Source organism: Cryptotermes secundus, unplaced genomic scaffold (assembly GCF_002891405.2).
Source record: "Cryptotermes secundus unplaced genomic scaffold, Csec_1.0 scaffold1441, whole genome shotgun sequence".
In the NCBI taxonomy this organism is placed as follows: Eukaryota; Metazoa; Arthropoda; class Insecta; order Blattodea; family Kalotermitidae; genus Cryptotermes; species Cryptotermes secundus.
In genome coordinates, this window is record NW_019734987.1 from 76,695 (window position 1) to 95,300 (window position 18,606).

General features: G+C 37.0%; 2 protein-coding genes across 5 annotated transcripts in view; both read left to right on the top strand.

Moving 5' to 3' along the window:
- The window catches only part of LOC111869181 (protein cornichon homolog 4), an 8,790-nt gene extending 6,098 nt beyond the window's left edge, over positions 1-2,692 (top strand). The window contains exons 4-6 of one of the 2 annotated variants that reach the window (XM_023860464.2): positions 897-1,037; positions 2,247-2,348; positions 2,453-2,692. In XM_023860464.2, coding sequence (XP_023716232.1) covers positions 897-1,037; positions 2,247-2,310 — 205 coding nt within the window. In that variant the 3' untranslated portion in view covers positions 2,311-2,348; positions 2,453-2,692. Of the gene's footprint in view, positions 1-896; positions 1,038-2,246 lie in introns of both variants that reach the window. The other variant, XM_033753311.1, reaches the window with a different exon arrangement.
- Positions 2,693-7,220: 4,528 nt separating this feature from the next.
- Positions 7,221-18,606, top strand: part of LOC111869182 (1-phosphatidylinositol 4,5-bisphosphate phosphodiesterase classes I and II) — a 39,224-nt gene continuing 27,838 nt past the window's right edge. For 2 of the 3 annotated variants that reach the window (XM_023860465.2, XM_033753312.1), the window contains exons 1-2: positions 7,227-7,721; positions 18,214-18,291. In XM_023860465.2, the coding sequence (XP_023716233.1) occupies positions 7,623-7,721; positions 18,214-18,291 (177 nt within the window). In that variant the 5' untranslated portion in view covers positions 7,227-7,622. Of the gene's footprint in view, positions 7,722-18,213; positions 18,292-18,606 lie in introns of all 3 variants that reach the window. The other variant, XM_033753313.1, reaches the window with a different exon arrangement.

Below are 18,606 nucleotides of genomic sequence, written 5' to 3' on the forward strand. Positions count from 1 at the left end.
ACGCTGCTCTCTCAGGTCAGCCATCTGAAAAACTGCAAACTCACTGCAACACAACAATGGAAATACATTCACCAACAATAAACCCAACCACTCAACTCGACGTCACTTGCCACACTGATTCAAGAAGGATGTGTGAGGAGACACCTAGCGGTATTTCGATGTACTCATAACCATTCGCGCACAAAATTCAAATTTTGAAAACTTTTGGATTGCCCCACGTATAAAATTTTAAGGGGGATAATAATTTCTTTCTTCCTTTTGTATATCCCTTTGTATATTATCTCCTTTCCTTCTTTCATGTGATTGTCTCTTGTAGAGAAATATCTTTTTTTTTTATCAGTGGTTTCTGTAATGTGCCATTTGGCAGAAACAAGGTGGAGCAGACAAGCGCTGGCTATTATATATAGATACTCAATCTTTAAAGAAATGGGTGCCTTGTTAATATTGTCATGATTTTAGTGACTGTGGGTGGGGTTTGGATTGATAATTGGATTTATTGATCTCCTACAACTCATAACTTCAAGTAAGGGTTATGCTCTCACTGTTCTACACACTTCGCAATTCATTATACAGCACACTAGGTCTTCTCAGTCTCTTACAGTCTTCACTAACTGTTGCTTGGTAGTGGCTTGCAAAGACAGATATTCCCCTTCCTCTGGATTCCTGAACTGCCTCCAGCCTCAGCTACTGGCTTCTCACAACATTCAAACCGCAACAGTTATGTAATTAACTCACTGCAACAACTAACTGGCCCTGCTTATAACACCTAGGCAGGGACTGCACAGAAAACACCATTCCTATGTTGCTGCCTGTGAGCTGCTGTGTAGTTGCTTATTTTGCAGTTGTTGCCTAGCAGTGGGTCTGCATGTTACAATATATTTCCTATCTTTTTGCAGGTATTTCACGGTCCCTAGAGGAAACACAGGAGTATTTGATCCGACTGAGATCCATAATCGAGGCCAATTGAAGAAACATATGAGAGACTGTATGATATATCTGGGATATTATCTTGTCTTTTTCTTCATATATTTGTATTGGTAAGTTTTCATATTATGGTTTCTTTTTCACTTTGCTTCTAGTACTTCTGTATATTCTGTTGTTAAAAGAGGAACCAGAAGCACAGATATGCTAGTTTTACATTATTAGACTGGCTTCTTATTATTTTTATATTGCTGGGAAGAGAACAGAATTTATCATACACAGCACGTTAATTTTTGAACAGACTCTAGGCGAAATAATATTTTGTGGAAGAGGTACCTGAAATGAAGTTGTCAGTGGTTTTCCTGGTATACCAACATACGTGGGTCATTTCATAAATAATGCACAGGTTGGCAACACTGCGGATTAGATGATGCAACAACAGTGAGCCTCACGTCAGTTACAGTTCAGGGCTTGAGAAAGAAGCACATTATTTTGTTTCATTTGTAATATACTCTGTTCTTAAATAATGTGAGTTAGAAATGGAGCCTGCACGGTTCTCGGGTATTGTGACTGTTGAAGATCAAAGGTCGTACATTAAGATCGAAACTTTACGTGGAAAAAAACCCGAGAGACTTGTCGCTATTGATGAAACGTGGGTTAGAGACTTTGAACTGGAGCTGAAATCACAGTCCAACGAGTGGAGAGGTCCATCTTGCCCATGACGAAAAAAAATTTTGACAATCACAATCAAAGGTCAAACAAATGATGATATTTGCTTATGATCACCAAGGAATCTTCATGACAGACAGAGTTCCATGTGGGAAAAGTGTAAGAACCAAGCAGAGTTAAGCACTGTTTAACGCTTTCTCATAAAGACTAACCGGCTAATACTGTAACGCGTATGAGTGAATATAGACTGGGTTTGGATTGATAATCGGATTTATTGCACACTTATAAGACATGCACTAGTGACAAGAAAGTTTTCATTTGGGGTTTTGTCATATTTTAGGTGAAATTGTTATATGAAACAAAAATTACAGTATCCTATGAAGGTTATTGTCCTCTGGGAATGACAGTGTATGGTCTACTAGATCACTACTGCCATTTTTGAGAAACATGCTGCCCATATCTTCAGTTTCTTCTGCCCTGAAGTTGTAGGCACCAAGTTCCTCCAGTACGTCGGTAACAATCTTCTAGACTGCTTGCCATCATATTATAGAAGACAGTAATCTTCAGTGTAACCACCATGAGAACCTTATCATACTTTTTAATTTTATTGTGAATATGGTATTTATAGTAACCACTGTCTATCCCTTTCCTTTCAGCTTAATAATTTCCTTGCTTCAAGGTGACCCATTGCCAAGACATGATGAGCTGATGGAATTCTGAAGAGAACAAACTTATCCTAGTACCAAGGTTTATACCATGTAAGAGACTGAAATCTTGCATCATAGAGTTAAATTTTATGGACATTTCTTGTATATCTTGAATATCAAGAATATGTAAATAACTTTCTCTTTGCACTATATAGATGAACTGTGCAAACTACATAAGAAGAACAGAATGGAATGAAACACTGGCAGTGTTTGCCCAGAATTATCAAGTACTGAATTCTAATGTAAATATTTGTCATTCTTCACTTTCTCCCATAAGAACTTGCCAAATTGTAAGCAACAATTGACAGAAGAAATATAACCTTATGGACTTAAAATTAAATTGTTGTTAAAACAATTTTTGTTTAAATAAAGTTAAACAACAATTCCCTTATTTACTTACATGCTAGCTTACTAGCCCAAAGACCTGTTATGTAGTAAGCAGAAGTAAAAGAAAGAAACAGAACAAACATGAACAAACAAAATACAAAACAAGGCAATTTGTATCACTTAGATCATAATAAGGAGTCCATTGGTATAGTCATATATTATAACAACAACAAATGGTGCTCATATAACTCTTGCTTCTAGTCTAATGTATAATTAATAAGAACTTTGTTGGTCTAAATATATGTGAGAATCTACACGTGTGGCATTTGCCTTTTAATCCATCGTTTCTTCACATATTACATATGTAAATGAGTATGAAATATGTCAAGAAGAGTGTTATTATTATGCAAGTAAGTATAATATGCCACAGATGTGTAATACTCATTTCATTTTAGGCTGTCATAGTACTCATGGCAGCCAAAAGCTGGAGTTTAGAAACTGTTCTCTTTTAATTACGAGTAGCTACACCCAGTCCGCAAATAGGATGAGTTCTGCCAACATGAATTCAATTGAATACGGGTTTTAAGGTAGGACACATTTTTTACTGACGTGATAAGTTTTTCAGTTAAAATGATTTCTCCATGACTTCTTTATTACATTATTTCTTATGAGAAATTTATGCTTGACTAACACAATTTCACCCTACACAAAATATTTCAAGGTTGTGTGTATGTGTAATTTTATGGTGGTGACATAGAATTATCTTATAACCATAATGTTTGTTGTCAGACATTGTGAAGATTGCGGACTTCTAGGATTTGATGCCATTTAGTGTCGTTGATTGTTACCAGATGATCTTCCGGACTACATGGTATGACACCACAGAAGCCAGTAAAATTCACAGTCACTGCTGTGAGAGCCTCAGATTTTTACATTAAAACGTTATGTTTCAAAATGTTTTTACTTGATGTAAATAATGATTAGATTATAACTTGCTTACTTACTCATGGAGCTGAGCCCTTCTGGTGGAGCTGCCAATTCTGCAGCTACTCATGAATTTCCCAGCATTTCATGGAACCCGAAGGTTCATCACTGTGTTCACAAGAGCCCTCCACTGGTCCCTATCCTCAGCCAGATCTATCCAATCCATACTATCCCATCCTATCTCTCTAAGATCTATTCTAATATTGTTCACCCACCTACGCCTTGGTCTTCCCTGTGGTCTCTTTCCTTCTGGCTTTCCCACCAATATCCTATACACATTCCTCGTCTCCCCCATTCGTGCTAATTAGATTACAACTGTGTAATAAAATTATCTTTATATGCACCTTGTAATTCTTGTTACAATAATATTTACTGTATTGCATAATTTTACCATTGAGGTTGGTTAATATACATGTAGGCTGCTGGCTCACCAACCAGATTGAGTAAATTCAAGTCAAATTGAGTTTGAGTAGTTGTTTCTGTTGCTGCAAGCACTTTCTACCTACTACTTTGCATTGTTTTTAAAGAGCACGTTTCTCCAGGGAAAAATAAACAACATTTTTCAAATCTGTCTCAATTTTTCACTATTCATTAATATTATGAAGAAGTTTGTATACTAACAGACCACTTGTGCAAAACAATATTATCTGTTACTGAGAATCATGCTCTAGAATTGCCAGTTTTATATGTACAATAGTGCATCAGTAATGCATAAAGTAAACTGAGAGGTGAGTCAAAAACTTAAAATGATAACAATTTCAGCTTATACATAGACATTTAACATTTTGTGACATTATTTTAACAATATGAAACTAATATGAAGGCCTGTCTTTTGGTACATAATGTATGTGTTGGTCTCATAACTTGCACATAACATTCTTTGAATATATGACAGTGTGAAGAAAGCAGTCTTCTGGGATGTGACACCACGTAGATGTGGTGTTAACCGACGTTTCGGAGGAACATATCGCAGTCTGCTTGTACCGGTTCTCACGGTCTCTTTGCTTGCGAATTTCTTATTTTTCCTTCTGCCCTGAAGATGGAGGCGATATGTTCCTCCAAAACGTTGGTTAACACCACATCTACACAGTGCCACATCCCAGAAGACTGCTTTCTTTATAGTCACTGCCATGAAAACCTCAAATCTTACATATGACAATGTGTTCATCATGTAAGTGTCTCCGTCTGCATGTTAGGGTAACTCTGGCTGTGCATTCGTGTTTCAAACTGTAAGTATCTCAATTGCATATGCACTGTTAACTCAGATTATACATGGATGTCTCAGACGCTTGGTAGCATTTGAGATACAACTCAGGAACCATGGCAGGGTATTGAAGCCATTTCATGTATGTAACTTGAAAAGAAGTTATAATATTTCTCAGCTACAAACATACTGCACTCACGATCTATGTAAGTTTCACTTTTGAATGCATCTTAAAATGAAACAAGCACGCAGATCTGTCACAATTCATTTGCTTTTTGGCAAGCACTGAAATATCTTATATGCATATAAATAGTTTACAAACCACAATTTGGGGACTACAGCTGTAGAACAATCATCAGATCCTTGTTTCCCTCACCACACACTGTTGTACCTCTTTAACCATATTTTGCTCACTGAAACAAAAGTTTGGCCCAATTTTGAGGTCATTAAAACATAAGATGAAATGTTTGAAAAATTTCTGAATCTAAAAGTTATTCATCCATTCATTCATCTGTAATCTGTCAAGACGACAGGTCCACAGTCTCTTCCAAAACAGTTCCTCCACTTGATGTGATCTAGAGCTTTCTCCTTCAAATGAGAATATCCTCTTCTGTCCTCAAGGTCATCCAGCATCTTCTTATGTCTTCTGGTCACTTCTATCCGCCCCTGTATCTTTCCTTCAATAACTTCTTTTAGAAGGCAGTTTCTGCATAAAACATGACCAATCCAATTAGCCTTCTGTTTTCTTATTTCGTGTAAAAGTTATAAGATGATAATTTTTGTTATGTAATAAAAATGTTTTCACTTAAAATAAAAGATGGATATTTAGTAATTACAGATACAGATTATATTTCAACATGATATTCTAGTGTTGTACATACCATGGACTTTCTGTACTGTAAGTCAGAGTATGAGTTACTTCCTGGCTACTGTTCCAATCTTGCTCATCATTGTCAGGCCTTACATATACACAAATTACTGTTGTCACAAACGTATCACATATTGATATTTTGATAAAAGTACATAAATAATCCAGTTATAAGATTAAAGGTCAATTTAATTTAAAGTTATTATGTACTTTTTATCAAAGCTGCATATATATCTGAGATGTACGTGTATATGTGATGAGGATAGTTTGTGGATAAGTATATATAAAGCCCCATGATGTGCCTTTCATGGTTGAATCATGTAGCTGATGAGTAACTCATTGTTCCTGCCCTTATTAGTATATCATTTAATTTTTAAACATTTTGTTGAAATGTCTGAATGTTTTATTAGAAACTATAATAAACACACTTATAAATAGAACATTTAAAATAAATATTAAAACCACGTTATTTGGTAGTTATTTGTAGTTTATTGTGAAATGAGTTCTGTCTTCTGTGATATATCACCATCTAGCCCATTGAAACAGTGAACTACACAGTTTTTCCCAAATGATAATACTCTTCATGACCACTGCTGTGAGAACCTCAAATACTATATATTGTGGAACTGTTGACATTTAACAATTATTAGCCATTTAGTAGTATTGATGTTACCGTAATTTGGTAAGCAGATAGACTTGAACATAACTAAACATTCAGAAAGAAGATTTTCTTTACAGTAACCATTACATCACAATAGTTCAACACTTTTAGGTTATGTGTGACACACTGTGACTGGAAGCAGTAATAACAGAGATTATGCATAGAAATGGGTCTTTAAATATTATGATTGTTAAGTCATAGTTCTTGCCCCCTGCGCTATGCAATTTGAACATCCGAGCAACAATATATGTCATTAATTTTGAGGGGGGTACTTCTTGTTAAGGAATGAGCCTTTATCTTCATGTTGGGTGTAAAAATGTGTAGTCTACAAATGAGTTAATCATGAGCATTTGCTGGAATGAAACTTTAACTAAGTCAAAGAGCCAACTTATATATATAAATATATGATAAGAGTTCAATTTATTTAAATACTATACAAATATATGATACAGTATAAGTATGTCAGGCAATGGTATTAATGCCTCTATGCTATGATAAATTTCTATTTTAATAAAATACCGTTAGCGGGACATATATTGCAAATGAAAGCAGGATCTGTTAAGAATACAATGAAGTACGACCAAAATTGTGTTTAGACCGTTTAGACTACCAGCGTTAACGTTAAATCAGAGAATGCTGCAAAGAAGTGTATGCAAACCGAAAATTCTAGGTTTCAAATTTGCCGCCTCGCATGGAGCCAAGAATGTGAGTTTGTAATTTCCTTCTTTTGATGTTAAAGAACACATAGAAGAGCTTCTTGCAATAAATAATGTCTTAAATGTACGATTGTATTAAACTTCATATTCTTGTATAGAACGAAATTAACAGACGGTTTCACAATAATTTGATTCTTTCATTGTTCCTCGTACATCAATGGTTGCCGGATGTGAATTGGAATCGTCTACACCGCTTCCGTTGACGGTGACTGGGGGAAGGGCAGATGTTTTCCTAAATATTCGGAAGTGAGTGTCATTCTTAATTGACGTTTGACTTGAGACTTTCAGCCCCTACAGAGGCAGTTTAGTAAATTCGTTAATTTAATGTAGATGCATTATGCAGTTATGTTACAATACGCGAAGTTGACTGGTCGTAGTGACGTACAGGATGAGCTAATAACGTAGGCCTATGTGCAGACCGCTGTCTAGCTTGGTTTTCCAGAATACCCTTATGCTGCGAACTTGATTAATGATGTGGTCTGACTAGCAAATCAACTAAAAGTGAAATTCTTGTTATAATGTGGCAATAAATCCGCATCTTCCCCAGTGTGTGCTTGGTGTAAGCATGGCTGGCACAAAGAATACCGCTCATGTGGTACAGCTGAAGCCTGTGGAGGTACCCAAGTGTATGCAGGATGGGGAGAAGTTCATCAAGTGGGATGAGGTAATGTCAAGATTCGCCAAGCGTTTATGTTGCAGTTGTTGATTCATTATGCCAGTATTATGGTGGATATTGTCCATTGTATGAGGTATGTTAGATAAACGCGATATTTCGCAAATTGGCCGTTCTGCGTTTGGTGATCGGTTCTTATTCATTCATTCATTCTTATTATACCGACAGACTTTTAATTCAGTTTTTTTTTATTTTAACCATAGTGGCAAATCTTGGTGCCTTCACTTGCTGTAAATTAAACCTTAAAAAATAGCGAAAAGTATTATATGACAGCCTGAAGACGGGAGTAGAGTTGCCAGTCCTTTGTACATCAGTCAGTGGGCACTGGCCAGTATAATGTTATATATGATGTAAAAGAGCCGACCATTCGCATATTTGAACATGTACAGGTTAACATGAAGTTGTATTGAAACCACAGTGATTATGCTTGTAGGGCTGGCTTATCCAGCTTTTGCAGTTTTACTCATCCCCTACAGTTCTTTCATTTTGTGGAAACCAGCCATCAGCATGATAATTTCTTTTAGAGAATGACAATATCAGATTTACTGAGAATAAATCAAAACAAACATGCTATTTCATTCAGATATTGAAGCAAAGACTTGATTAAATGCCCAAAGTTTATTTATTTTACAAAGAGTACCAAATCTGTTGCAAAGCAGGTATAACATAGTTGGTATAGCGACTGACTATGGGCTTGGATGACCGAGGGGTCAGAGTTCGAGTCCTGGTATCATCAAGAATTTTCTCTTCTCCATGTCGTCCAGACTGGCTCTGGGGTCCACCCAACCTATCCAATGGGTACTGGCAGTTGTTTCTCTAGGAGTAAAGCAGATGGAGCATGAAGCTGACCAGTCAATTTCAGCCAGTGCCAAATTCAAGAAAATGTGGATCTATACATCCACTCCTCCATACGCCTCCATGGCATAGTGCTTAATGAACAGGGACAACTTTACCTTTTAGCTTTACCAACTTTGTTGCCCATGACGATCTTGGCTCAGGTGCAGGATATGGTTTGTGCCTCCCACCACAATATGCTGCAGGGAGGTTATTGCTCTCTCACTTTTCTTGATATGGATTGATTTTTTTTTAAGTTAGCACACTTTATAGAGGGACACAAATTTGGGTGTGCGTGATGTTGATTGATATTTATCAATGCATGCAGTAACAGCAGCAAAACACAACACAGAACACGATACACAAATGTACGTAGGAAGAATGCTCACATAAAAGAGGATTGGCATAATTCGCATGTTTGAGTGTGACGTAGAATGAATCCTGAAAAGTTTTATTATTTAGAATTCATCGACATATATGACGAATACAGATTTTAGTCATTTTAGAATGAAGACATCATGGCATGCAGTACAATAGTTTAACGTGCATAAAGACACCTGAGGATGGCACATTAGTGCTGAAACATGTAGTGTGGAAATGAATAAGGTGAAAAGGTGTATACACTGTAAGACGATTAGCATAAACCATGGACATGAATCAGTGTAACAGGACGCTAAAATATAACATTTTTAACAGATATTTATCAATGTGTAAATCCTTGAATCACTTCTAGTAATTCTTGTTCTTTAATAGGAAGAAGTGACTGTTCATAAGCCATAAAATGTATATTCTGTAGACATATAGGAAATGTGGTATGCTTGTTGCATTTATCATCCATTTCAGTGTTCATGATCGCAAACCATAGTCTGCAGTCATGTTTTACAAATTTTTCATTGATGGTTTGTTTCTGTTAAATGCAGTTTTAAATTAGTGGATAATTTAATTGTAGCATTGCTTGGAAACAGCAATTCTGTTTCTTGTTATAAATTTTTGTACAGTAAAATGAATAAAACTGTTCGAATGTTATCAAAGTGATGTGGTTCAGTGTAAGAACACTGGAAAATGCATGATTCTCAGAAGAGATTTCTATCGTAATATACCAAAATAAGAACAAGGAATGAGCCTTGTTACTCAGTATGTAATGAACATTTGAATAGTCATATTTATCTTGATGCCAGTTTTCCCTCAGTGATAGGGAAACTTAGCTACATAAAATTATAACAAAAAAGTAGTAAACAGAATTTTGGTAGGAGATTTAAATGCTGAAGTAGGTATGGGAGACATTTTCAAACCAACAGTTGGGAATGAGAGTTTGCACGAAATGTTCCACATTGTAACATTCATAAATTTACTTGGACATCTCCTGATGGAAAGACTCACAATCAGATTGACCATATTTTGATAGATGGGAGACTACATTCAAATATACTTGATGTTCGGTTGTTCAAGGCAGCAGATTGTGGTACTGACCACTACCTGGTGGTGGCAAGGGTTAGGGAAAGACTGGCAGTGGGCAAACAAACAACACACAGACTTCATATGGAGAGATTCAATCTCAAGAAATTAAATGAGATAGAGGGTAAAGAGCACTATCATATTGAAATCTCAAATAGGTTCACATCTTTGGAAAACTTGGATGTCGAGTTGGATATTAATAGAGCTTCGGAACTATTAGAGAGAATATAAAAATTTCAGCTAAAGAGAGTCTAAGTTATTATAAATTGAAGAAGCATATGCCGTGGTATGATGAAGGATGCTCACAGTTATTAGATCAAAGGAAACAAGCCAAATTGCAGTGGTTAAAAGATCCAAGTGAAATAAATGGGAATAGCCTGAACAATGTATGAGACGTGAAGCCAGCAGGAATTTCAGGAGTAAAAAGAGGGAATAAAGAGGGTTTACCAACCTAGAAGTAACTTAGTGGAGGATGAGATTGAATTTGGGTATTGCTTGTTGCCATAAGAACCTTCTGTCTTCCTGTCTGCTGTCTGAAAATATAAAAATATACAAAAGTATAATTTTGCCTCTGGTTCTGTATGCTTGTGAAGCTTGGTGTCTGACATTAAGGGAGGGACACAGATTGAGGGTGCTTGACAACTGGCTGCTGAGGAGAATATTTGGACCGAAGAGAGATGAAGAGATGGAAGATTGGAGAAAACTGCATAATGAGGAGCTTCATAACTTGTACTCATCTCCAAGTTTAGTTAGAATGATCGAGTCAAGGAGGATGAGATAGGTAGGGCATGTAGCATGATTTGGGGAGAAGAGGAATGCAAATAGAATATTGGTGCTAAAACCAGAAGGAAAGAGTCAGTAGGAAGACCAAGACATAGGTGGGTGTTTAATATTAAAATTTATCTTAGGAGATATGATAGGCTGTACCATAGTTCAAGCGGTTAGTCGCTGGCTTCCCATCACGGCTGCCCGTGTTCGAGCCTGGGTCAGGTCATGTGGGATTTGTGATGGACAAAGTTGCACTGAGGCAGGTTTTCTCCAGTACTTTGGTTTCCCCTGCCAATCTTCATTCCACCAGATGCTCCACAATCACCCTGATCCATCATCTGGGGCTGGTACAATAGGCCAGTGGTGACTGAAGTACCAAGTTGACTCAGTCTTACCCCAGTAATAATAATAATAACAATCACAACAATGATGATGATGATGATGATGATGATGATGATGATAATAATAATAATAATAATAATAAAAATAAATAGGTAGGGGTGGTATGGACTGGATAGATCTGGCTTTGTATAGGGACCAGTGGAGGGCTCTTGTGAACATGGTAATGAACCTTAGGGTTCCATAAAACGTTGGGAAGTTCTTGAGTAGCTGCACAATTGGCGGCTTCTCAAAAAGTGCTCAGCTCGATGAAGTTAGTTAGCTACATAAAATTATCAGTATAAAATTCATGAGATGGAGCATTCAGTGGAGTAAAGAACTAAAGACAACTTGAATTGTTTGATAGTAATTTGCATTTTAAAGCATTATAGTCTGAATATAACAATATATTTTGTATGTTCAGTTATATGTAGAGAAAACTGACAGTAGAGTCATGAATTGTAATGATCTTGTATGACCAACACATGAAAGAAGAAGTTGCCAAAAGAAAATTAAGTTTGGTTGAACTTAACCTGGTCCTAACAAATAACAAGTAGCATGATAAGTTTTGAGCTTTTTGTGTCGGTGATTGTTCACATTGTGATGTTCTGGGTTGTGACATCTCCACTCCTCTGACTTCGAAGCAGAAGATGGAGGTAACATGTTTCTCCAGAACGGTATCTCCCAACAAGATTATGTGATGTCACGGTCCAGAAAGCCACATTCTGAAAGTAACATACCGAAATGTCCTAATGCAAGAAAAATATGACAACAGTAAGAAACTTTGAGGATATGTCTTTCAAATGTAACATGGTCAGAATGTGTCCTGGTGGAAATTATACACAGAAATGCATCACTAAATAGTATAGTTCTAGGTATTTCCTGCTAGCTTCACCTTATCATCTTGAGTTATACGTTTGTTCTAGAACATTTTGTCTTAACTTTGTGTTATAAGCATGGTTGCCATAATACGAGTAGGTATTTTTCGGGTTAAGATTCTTTAAGTATATTGTGTGATATTTGTAGTATAAACTTTATTTTCTTAGCCTGTAAACTGTGCTGTACTAAATTAGAGATTATGGAGCTTCAAATAAGAAATGAGAGGATGTTTATACATGATGAGTTAGAATATGGCTCTGACTTATTTCAAGCTTGTGTATTTAGAAGGAAGGACTGGGGAAACAAATTAAAGTCCAGTTAAGGTGTGCAGTTCGAATTGGAAGCTCAGAGCATAAAGCAGGAGGTCTGTTTGACTGTATGGGGGTATAATTGCTTTGAGAAGTTCCAAAGGAATACACAGACAGCTGGTATTCCAAAATCCTAGTTTTACTTGCTTCAGATGACAGAAATTTCCTGTTATACTAGAGATTTTTATTTTGATACATTCTGTTATGGGTATGAGAATTGAAACCACTTGTTGTAATAAGTGAATTTTAATTCCATTAAACGTTTCTTTTTACTGCCTCTGTGGTCTAGTGGTCAGAGTTCCTGGCTACAGATCCAGAGGTCCGGGTTCGATTTTCTGAGAAGTAGTGGGTCTGGAACGGGGTCCACTCAGCCTCATGAGGATAATTGAGTAGCTATTTCAAGGAAATAGCGGCTCCGGTGTAGAAAACCAAAATTAACGGCCGTGGGGATCTATTGAGCTGACCACGTGACACCCTCTATCCGCAGAAGTTGGCACTAACTTCGCCGACAAGCAGTGGTCGCTCGGTCACTGACTTTCGGACTACAGACCATGGAGTTTTTTTAACATTTCTTTTTTGAGTTCAATTTTCTTCTGTAAATTTTATATTAGTGCGAATATTGAAAAAGATTATTTTGATTTTTATGTTCAAGTGAATACCGATGTTCCTATGGGAAAACATGTGGACCTCAAGTAACCAAATAAGTATGAGGATGGGGCAAATTATGTTGTGAGAAACTTGTGATTTATACACTCGTTCTTTATTGTGTTTGCTGCTTTGTTTGATTATTTTATGTTGAATTATCACCTGCTAATGTTATGTAGTGTTGAGTCAGATAACTTATGGTGCTTTGATTACAAATAATGAATCGTGAGAAATATGGAATGTGGTCAGCGTTTTTAGAAAACATTGTGGCATTCACTTGCAGGAACTAAGATAAATCACGACAATCTTAGAATAGCTGGTCCCTGGCTTGTAGTCAGTTAGGCTGCACCAGATGGCAGGTCATGTATTAACAGATGTACTAACCTACTTGATTTCTATTACTTTAGGCAGAATTTAAGAAGATTGAAATGGGCTGATTATTTAGCTCAGTTTGCGAAAAATAAACATGTAATTTTGGCTTGGAAGGCTGCTGTTTGCAGCACTATATGGGAGTGAGTGGTCAGGGTTTTACTCCAACTGCTTTACTATGGGCAAACTGATGCCAGTAGCAGTCAGATTGAAGGCTGGGCGAGTCCCAGAGCCAGATGGAACATGGTGGTGAGAAAAATCTCTTTCCCTCTTTGGATTTATCCAGGCCATCTGCCTAGTAGTAAGCCTTCTGACTAAGCTGTTTTGATTTGGAAACCTTTTGGTAAATAGTGACTTGGAAGTCACTTGCAAAGTCCACATACTGTATGAAGCAGGGTATGCCATACCTTGTGTAAGCAGCCTTAAGTATGAAAAGCCCTGTTTAAGTACGTCTGACTTTTTCTTGGGTGTATGGGTGTATGGATACTGGAAGTATGTTAAAAAAAAAAAAGAAATTTGTAGCCTTGTAGTGGTGACATAAAGGTCTGGTCTTTGTCATTAACTAATGATGACTCATCCTTGTCCATACAGTGGGTGGAGTATATTACATATTCCTTGTGTGTGTGTGTGAGTGAGAGAGAGAGAGAGAGATAATTAGGCTGGCAAATTGCAGTGAAACTGATCTGTAAAACATATATATCTCAGAACAGTCTAACATTGAATTATATATTTCCTGTTGCAATGATCACATGGGATTGTAGCTCACAACAGATGTAGTTGATGAAAATTCGTAAGGAAGCTCTGGAAGATTTTTTCCCTCTCTCTTTTTGCCCCAGAGAGAAGAAAAGAAAGTGAATAGGAGTGTGCACATGTAATTTAGATTAATATCATGTTAAATGTGACTGTGCATGTCTGCTTACGAATGTTTGCATGGTCATTTGCTGGTATTGTACAATGATTCTCAAAATTTTTTGTCTATTCTGTATCTCCTTACTTGTACCCTTCTCCAAGTATGATTAGAATAATCAGGTTAAGGAGGATGAGGTGGACAGGGCATGTAGCACGAATGGGAGAGAAGGGGAATGCATATAGGATATTGGTGGGAAAGCCAGAAGGAAAGAGCACTGGGAAGACCAAGGCCTAGGTTGGTGGATAATATTATAATGGATGTTAGAGAGATAGGATGGGATTGTATGGATTGGACAGATGGGGCTCAGGATAGGGACCAGTGGAGGGCTCTTGTGAACACGGTTGTGAACCTTCGGGTTCCATAAAATGCTGGGAAATTGTGTAGCTGCAGATTTTGCTTATCCTCAAGAAGGGCTCAGTTCTATAAGTAAGCTCAGCAGCATTAACAATATATTAGCTTGAATTCTGTACCTAATTTTGGCCAAAATTTCTACTTGGAGTATATCTTACAAAATTATCTTTTTATATAGTAAAAATCAACCTAACACAGAACGGTTTTGGGCCATTGGGTTTCTGTTATAAACGGCTTTTATTGTGAATCCCCCCCTCCCCATGTTCTTGAATGTCTGATAATGTAAGGTCAGTTCTAAATTAATAATGAGGAAGGGAGAAGTGAAGAATAGGTCTTTTATGTTTCAGACAGAATTTTAGCCTGTGAAATCAACATTCAAGGCCATTAGCATCTCCCTCTCTCTTGCGAGTGACCTTGGTTATTGTAATTTGCTGTTCTATCATGCTAGCTGCAACACTTACAGACCATTCTCTGTATTTTATGTTAGTGACTTTGCAGTTATTTGGTGTGCAATATCATTGTCTAGTCTATACAAATATTGTTCCTTTTGGAACAAGGATGGAAAATTTATGATGGAAGAGAATTTCCAGTATCTATGTATGTACATACATCTATGTACAGTATATGACTTGTTCTGTATTTATTTCAAGCTCTGTACCTCAGAAACTGGCAATAAGAGCAAATTTGTGTAAATACAAAAGTTTGATTTGTTTCATTCTGCTCCGTCACACTAACAATATTACAAAAGTTAATTAATTCTGTTGAGTGTGACTGATGTTTGTTTTCTTTTTTATCTTTTATCCTTTACATGTTTTGGTCCTATAGGCCATCTTCAGAAGGATATCAGTACAATTAGAAATCACTATTACAATATGTGTTATGAATATTATTATGTACATACGATATCATCAAAATACAATGTACAAATCTAATGTTTTTTAACCACTACAGAAGCTTGTACCAACATGTTAGAATATTTCTTACAGTTAGTATGTTTAAAAATGTTAAAATGTAAAGGATAAAGGATTAAAAAGAAAAAACCATCAGTCACACTTGACGGAATTAATTAACCTTTTGTAATACAGAGGTTATTCATTTTAGGGAAGAAAACCTGGGAAGATTGTTAATTTTATTATTACGTGGAAGGATCTGAGTCCAAGTCAGTTTCTTTCCCCCCACCATGAAAGCACAGGGCCATGAAAACATTGAGTTTATAACCTTTGAACAATTTCAGCTGTAAAGAACTATGGTAATGAAACACGTTCTGAGCTTCGAAAAAGTGATATGCATGAGGTCAAGAACCTAGAGGCATTAAGTGCAAAAACCACTACACACAACAAAACTTGTTCCTCAAATTGCAGTGCAGATTTTGTAGCAAGGGCATGCTTATGTAATGCAGAATCTTGATAGTCAGTACTGCTGTTTGTGCTCTAATCATAATGTGCAGGACATAATACAGCCAGCTAGTAACATGAATTACAGCATGCATGTTAAAGACTGCAGTAATCTCAGGTGTTTTTATATGCCAGAATTTTGCATTTCATGCGGTGTAATCACCCGTTTTCCTTGAATCGTAATAATCAAAGAACCTATGCACTTGCTTCATGCTTATTTTCATGCTAATGACTACTTCCTTTCAGGTTTAAGAATAAAAGACAGTAGCGCTTGAGTATTTTATCCAACACAGCCTAGAATGTACCATAGCAGTTTTGATAATTAATTACAACAGTAATTTCTTACAGTGTTTAAATTTTGAAGAGTGTTCAATTAAAGTATTATCAGTAATGTGACTATGTTCTTATTAATTATTTTCATTACATCTGAAATTTTTTCAGCAGGAAATTAAGTTGTAGCATGTGAGGAAAAAGTAATAGTAACCAATTTGAGCTCTGTAGAATTTGAGGTTCTCACAGTGGTGGTTATGAATAGTTATGCCTTCTGGTGTACAATGCTATGTAGTCTATTGAAAGTCAACAGATGTTGTGGAGGAACATGTCACCTCCATCTTCAGTGTTGAAGAGTAAGGGTAGCAATAAACCAGCATGAAGCAGGCAGCAAGCAGCACTTTCTTGCTTGGCGTACTCCTCAGCCTTGAAGATGGTGGTGACATGTTCCTCTGAAATGTTGACTGTTTCAGTGGACTACTTACTTAATCATGGAGCTGAGCCCTTCTTGAGGAGCCACCAATTCTGCAGCTACTCAAGAATTTCCCAGCCTTTTATGGAACCCGAAGGTTCATCACCGTGTTCAGAAGAGCCCTCCACTGGTCCCTATCCTGAGCCTGATCTATCCAATCCATACCATCCCATCCTATCTCTCTAAGATCCATTCTAATATTGTCCACCCACCTACACCTTGGTCTTCCGTGTGGTCTCATTCCTTCTGGCTTTCTCACCAATATCCTATACACATTCATCTCCCCCATTCCTGCTACATGATCTGCCCACCTCATCCTCCTTGACTTGATCATTCTAATTATACTTGGAGAAGAGTACAAGTTATGAAGCTCCTCATTATGCAGTTTTCTCCAAACTCCTGTGACTTCATCTCTCTTTGGTCCAAATATTCTCCTCAACATCTTGTTAAACACCCTCGGTCTATGTTCCTCCCTTAATGTCAGAGACCAAGTTTCACACCCATACAGAACCACAGCTTAGATTGTTTATCCAAGGAATCAGTCCAGGTCGAAGGCTTTGTGTTCATTTTTGTAACATACTGCTTTTTTATGGTGAGGAGTTGTTAGCCCCACGCCCAACCCCCAAGCTGGAGGGCCACCCCTTGTCGGCTGTCCGCGGCTGCTTATTCAATATATTCGCAGCTTCCCTCCAAAACTGGAGGGCGTCCCCTCCATCCGCAACCTGAGGATGCACCATGCTGTGGTGACAGGGACCCACCTAACATGGTTCAGTGGACTACAGGGCAATATATCCCAAAATAGAGAAGTCTTTATTTAAGCTTTGTTTCAACAATGACCAACAGGGAATAAGGAAATCCATAGAATATTACATCAGTGTCATCTGCAACATACTATACCACATTTACACCTGGAAACAATTGAAGAACCTTAGTTGAGTAGTGTGCACTTGTATGACCATTTATGCCCAAGCCCAGCATGAGTTAAATTGTATTTTGTTTCTTAATTATAAATTTATATTGATTAAAATCAACATTAAAAACACAACCGTTGAAGAGTGCTGTCTGCTGTGATATAATGCCATGTACTCTACAGAAGTTCACTGTTTGAACATACTGCCTCCTTCTTCAAGGTTGAAGTTGTAAGCCAGTCTATTCTTGGTGGCTATTTGCTTGGCATACTTTTTGGCCCTGAAGATGGTGGCAGTATGTACCTCCAAAATATTGGTGAAATTCCACAATGCTACACAGCTTTACATACCAAAAGATTGTACTCCTCAAAGTCATCACTGTGAGAACCATAAATACAGCACAAGATTTGTTGGACTGGAAGCCTGTGATAGAAGATTGCCCTGAAAAGCCTTGTTATATTTAAACATAAGGTTCGCACACAATTTTATATTTACTAAATAATAATTTTGAAATTTTCAATGGTCTGTTTTATTTGTTTCAGGATTCAGGAGTTGGAACTCCTGTTACTCTACGAGTTGACAAAAATGGCTTTTATCTGTATTGGGTGGATCAAAACAAGGTATGTGATTTTTTCATCAGTGTTTTTATAAAGGAAATAAATACTCTAAATGCCAAATTATGTAGATAGAAACTTATTTTTGTGTGGATTATACACCCAGCAACTGACCTGACGTTGGATCTGCTTGTCGATTCCCACAATTTTAAATGATACAAACTCCGTCCCAAGTGCAAATGATATATATTATATGTCTTTGATCTTGCTCTCTTGTACACTACATGTTTTGGCCTCTAACGGCCATCATCAGGTGTATACTCTTACGTTGCTGCCACACTGAACCCAATCTAAAATTTAACATTTAAAAAACACATTGTT